General features: G+C 39.8%; 1 protein-coding gene across 1 annotated transcript in view; it reads left to right on the forward strand.

Annotated features, from left to right (window-relative positions):
- Positions 1-3,122: 3,122 nt before the first annotated feature.
- The window catches only part of KCNC1 (potassium voltage-gated channel subfamily C member 1), a 328,150-nt gene continuing 326,588 nt past the window's right edge, over positions 3,123-4,684 (forward strand). The window contains exon 1 of the mRNA XM_053688945.1: positions 3,123-3,692. Coding sequence (XP_053544920.1) covers positions 3,123-3,692 — 570 coding nt within the window. The remainder of the gene's footprint in view (positions 3,693-4,684) is intronic.

Genomic DNA, 4,684 nt, shown 5'->3' on the forward strand with positions numbered 1-4,684 from the left:
GATGTAATAGTTGTAAATGTATCTGTGCAATATTTATAGGATCTGAGAAAAAAAGGTCATCCATTACCCGCTTTTCCCTTTTTTATTATTCTAAAATAACAATTAAATAGTTGCTGAGTCTTATGTGATCTCTGCTCTAATTTTAATCTTATGGTGCAGATTTATCATGTAAAGCATTTCAGAGGACATTTTCAAAATAATAATACAATGTAACAAACATACTTTATCATTTCTTCTAGTGTGCTTAGCACATCCAACTTACTGCTTGTAACCTATATTTATAAATAAATGTCTACTATTTCAAACAATCTTTCTGATGTTCAAAGGACTTCAAAATAGATTAATCTGCACTCAATTCATGCAGGAATTTAACTGCAGTGATTTAAAATACTGAGACAAAACAACAGTAATTGTTAAAAGATTTAAACACTCACCAGTGTTACATGGCTATATATTAAAATTTATATTATGCATAAGAAAGCAATTATTTGAACTAAGAGAAATTGCATAATTGGGGAAAAATGTTCCCCAGAAACCAGCTTCTCACTGGCTAATGAGACTCTGTGCAGCTCTATTGGTGGGCAATGACATGCCTCTATAGCAGGGATAACCAAACTGCATAATCATGACATGTGGCACTTGTAATGATTCTAAGTAGCACCATATATGCTGCTCACCAAAGTGTGATACAGCTTGTAATACCATGCTTGTCCCAATTACTTCCTTGTTGTCAGGTAGTGAAGCAGCCAACTTCAGCACTGGCATCATCTTTACTCCCTCTGCACAGACCCACTGTGTGTGGCACTTAAATACACAGCACAACACATGCTAAGCAGACCACTGAGTATTAAAGTAAGGGGGGGGTAGAGGCACTTCAAGGCCAGGGGTCCGAGATCCAAAGTATAATATGGGCTGAAGGTCAGATCTCAGGTATGATTTAAGTATCTGATGGGTAAAGCGACTTCAGGGCTAGTGGTACTCATCCTATGTGGGTGAAAGAAAGTTTGCACGGTCATGTTTTTTGCCTGGTTTATTATTATTATTATTATTATTATTATTATTATTATTATGTTGTTGTTATTACTATTATTTAGGGCTGTTGTTAGACGTTTGGCACGCCCCTGTTCTACAGGATTAAAACAAAAAGTAGTTTTATTAAGCGCAGGGATATTTATTTAAAATAAAAAATACAGCTGTCATATAACACCTTGTTTTGGATGCATCTAGAAAATATTGATTTAATTTTCCCTCTAATGAGCATATTTTTAAAAAGAAAAAAAACAAAAACAATTTTTGCTATTTCAATCAATCTGTCAGCGTCCTTGTAATTAATCATCAAGGTAGCCCTATGCACATATCAGACATTGCTAAATGCTGCTGCTTATTTCTATTAAGACTTAAGCGTTTACAGTATCTGATACCATCTTCATAAAGCAGTAGTTACCACAATTAGTTTTGAATATCTTACGTTTAAACTTCCAATCTTGACATTGCATATATATGAATGACCATTGAATACTGCTTAAAATGAATGTCACTATATTTCACAACACCAATATTTCATTTAAACATTTAGCAATAAAGATAATAAGGGAGCACACATGTTTATATAGAGTATATAAATGCAGAAAAAGAGTAGTACCGTGTTAGCTATTGTATTTCTTTATCTGTGTATATACAGGGTAAGTATATCAGTGTATATACAGTATAATATTTAATACTGGTCCCTGTTGATAAATGAGGGATTTTGCAGGCCACATAAGTCTAGAATGAACATATTCACCCATAACTTTATATTATCTAGCCTGTGTTTTATTGAATCCTAGCGCTAGGACCAAGTGTCTTTGGGTTTCCAGAAGGAGATAAAACCGCGCCTGCGCATTCAAGGACTGTTCAGGGACCCAGTTTGCTTGATTGAGCGGGACATCCGCACATCCCTTAATCTAAGCATTGAGGTTCCAGGCTATGGCCAAGCCCAGGTAGCCATAGAGACATTTGGTAATATCTATGCTCCTTCTAATGCATGGGAATCAATGCATACTGAGCTCTGGATGGCTGGGAAACTCATGTAACTCTGCAGCTAGAGCTGTGTATTTTCCCCGCAGCCTTACTGTAAGGAAACAAGTCAATGTGCTGGAGATACGAGTGCGCTCACTCCCCGAGGAGCTGTCCTTTCACTTCCAAGCCTGGAGCTGCTGGTGACCAGAAGCTGTCCTTTCAGCACCACTCCCGGGGCAGCTGTGTTACCAGGAGCTATCTTTTCAGCACCACGCCAGGGGCAGCGGTGTTACCAGGAGCTGTCCTTTCAGCACCACCCCAGGGGCAGCGGTGTTACCAGGAGCTGTCCTTTCAGCACCACTCTCGGGGCAGCGGTGTTACCAGAAGCTGTCCTTTCATCACCACTCCCGGGGCAGCGGTGTCACCAGAAGCTGTCCTTTCAGCACCACTCCCGGGGCTGAGGTTTTACCAGGAGCTGTCCTTTAAGCACCACTCCCGGGGCTGAGGTTTTACCAGGAGCTGTCCTTTCAGCACCACGGCAGGAGCACTGAGGGCAATAGGAGCTGTCCATCACGTCTCAGGCTAGAGAGATAACGATCCGACAAGGACTGTGGATTGCTATAAAAAATATTTGAAAGAACAAAGAGCACTGGGAAGACGGCTGTTTGATTCTCAGTTTTTAATCGCTTTGTTTGTCAATTCAAAGCTGTATGGAGAGTGGAGCTTGGTTTGACAACGCCATTGAAGAGCAGAGATGGAATCAAGTCTGAATGTCTCACAAGCTGAATATATGTTGAGTCGTCTATACCTGTAGCTTTATCGATTGGATAGTATTGCCACCCTAAGTCTGGGAAAACAGGAATTAAGCATCATTCATCAGCAATTTCTGGCAACCTGTTCAACCACACCAAGCTCAAGTGTATACCCAATCTCCTGAACGCCAGGATCTCGGGCTGGGTGTAGGTCTACCTTAAGCGAGTGTCCTTGTGGATCTTTATTTTCATTGGCTCCCTATTGGAAATCAGTTGCTTTTTCACAGTGTGCTGCTGTCGCTTTATTCCCACTGTATTCGTAATGTTGGTACTGATGAGTGAACCTCATACGCGACATGCCTAAAAGGCGACATGGGCCAAGGCGACGAGACAGATCGCATCGTGATAAACGTGGGAGGAACAAGACACCAGACCTACCGCAGCACCCTACGCACTTTGCCAGGAACAAGGTTAGCTTGGCTGGCTGAGCCAGATGCTCATAGCCACTTTGACTATGACCCCAGGACAGATGAGTTTTTCTTTGATAGACATCCTGGTGTCTTTGCCCACATCCTGAACTACTACAGAACTGGCAAGCTGCACTGTCCAGCGGATGTGTGTGGGCCACTGTATGAAGAGGAACTTGCCTTTTGGGGCATTGATGAAACAGATGTGGAGCCTTGCTGCTGGATGACCTACAGGCAGCACCGAGATGCTGAGGAAGCTCTGGATAGCTTTGGCGGTGGCCCTGTGGACACCAGCGCAGATGATGGGGATGTTGATGGTACAGGGGACTCAGGAGATGGCGAAGAAGAGCTGGAGATGACCAAGAGACTAGCCCTAAGTGACTCTCCTGATGGAAAATCAGGTGGCTTTTGGAGAAGGTGGCAACCTCGGATTTGGGCTCTGTTTGAAGATCCCTACTCTTCCAGATATGCAAGGGTAAGACACGATTCGGTTTTATTAACCACATTAACAGCTCCCTTTGCTATCTTGCATAAAAATGTCTACCCACTATTTATGGAATGAGAACGGCTGTTTCCTTGGTGCTTGGTATAGAGGAGTCATTGAAACAGCCTGAATGTGAACCACTGTCTGTGATTTATGTACACTTGCTGTAGGGGTGTAAATAACTTTCTGTTTCTATGACTAATAGTTGCCGTTATTTTAAATGAGGAGGCTGTATAATTAGCATATAATTAATACACCAAAAAGCAATGATGCAATAAAAATCAAACATTTATATTATTCAACACCATCATAATGTAGGATCCAGGGGCTGATTTGATATGCTAGATAATAACAAAAAATGCATTTAGTACAACCTGATTTGTGAATAAGAAAATGTATGAATAGGTTATTTGAGATTTAATACATGTATTGCCTGTGATAGAGGTGTTGTCCTTAATGTTGTGTGTAAGGAAAAGCCATACAATATTGTAAGAAAACACTATGAATAATTTACTAAAGAATATTTCCCAGAATGTACAATTATGTACAGTATTGTGTGTTTGGATGAGTGATGAACATATAACATTTTAGAAAATGTAACCATAGCACTTAATAATTTATATAGTTGATGAGTACAAATTATGTCACATGTAATACATACTGTCAGAGTTGCTAACAACACCTGTTTTACCTATTTAATATGTAATAGCTGGTAGAAATTCTTGAAAAGATTTAGGGGTTCCTTACTTACAAAAGAGTGATAATATGAATATTAGATGGATAATTATGTTAATGGACATAAAGGTCAGTCAGAGTCTTACTTGTTTAGTCAAGGTGCCTAATTAATATGACAATTACTTTAGTTTTTCCAATTATTGGAAACTCTTCTTTAAGGTTCTGCTTCATTATTGTTTAATAATATCAGCCTGTGCTGTAAAGCAAATATTTTCTCTCTTCATAATATAATAATGTTGTCAGTGTAT

This window comes from Bombina bombina, chromosome 7 (assembly GCF_027579735.1).
Source record: "Bombina bombina isolate aBomBom1 chromosome 7, aBomBom1.pri, whole genome shotgun sequence".
NCBI classification, from domain to species: Eukaryota; Metazoa; Chordata; class Amphibia; order Anura; family Bombinatoridae; genus Bombina; species Bombina bombina.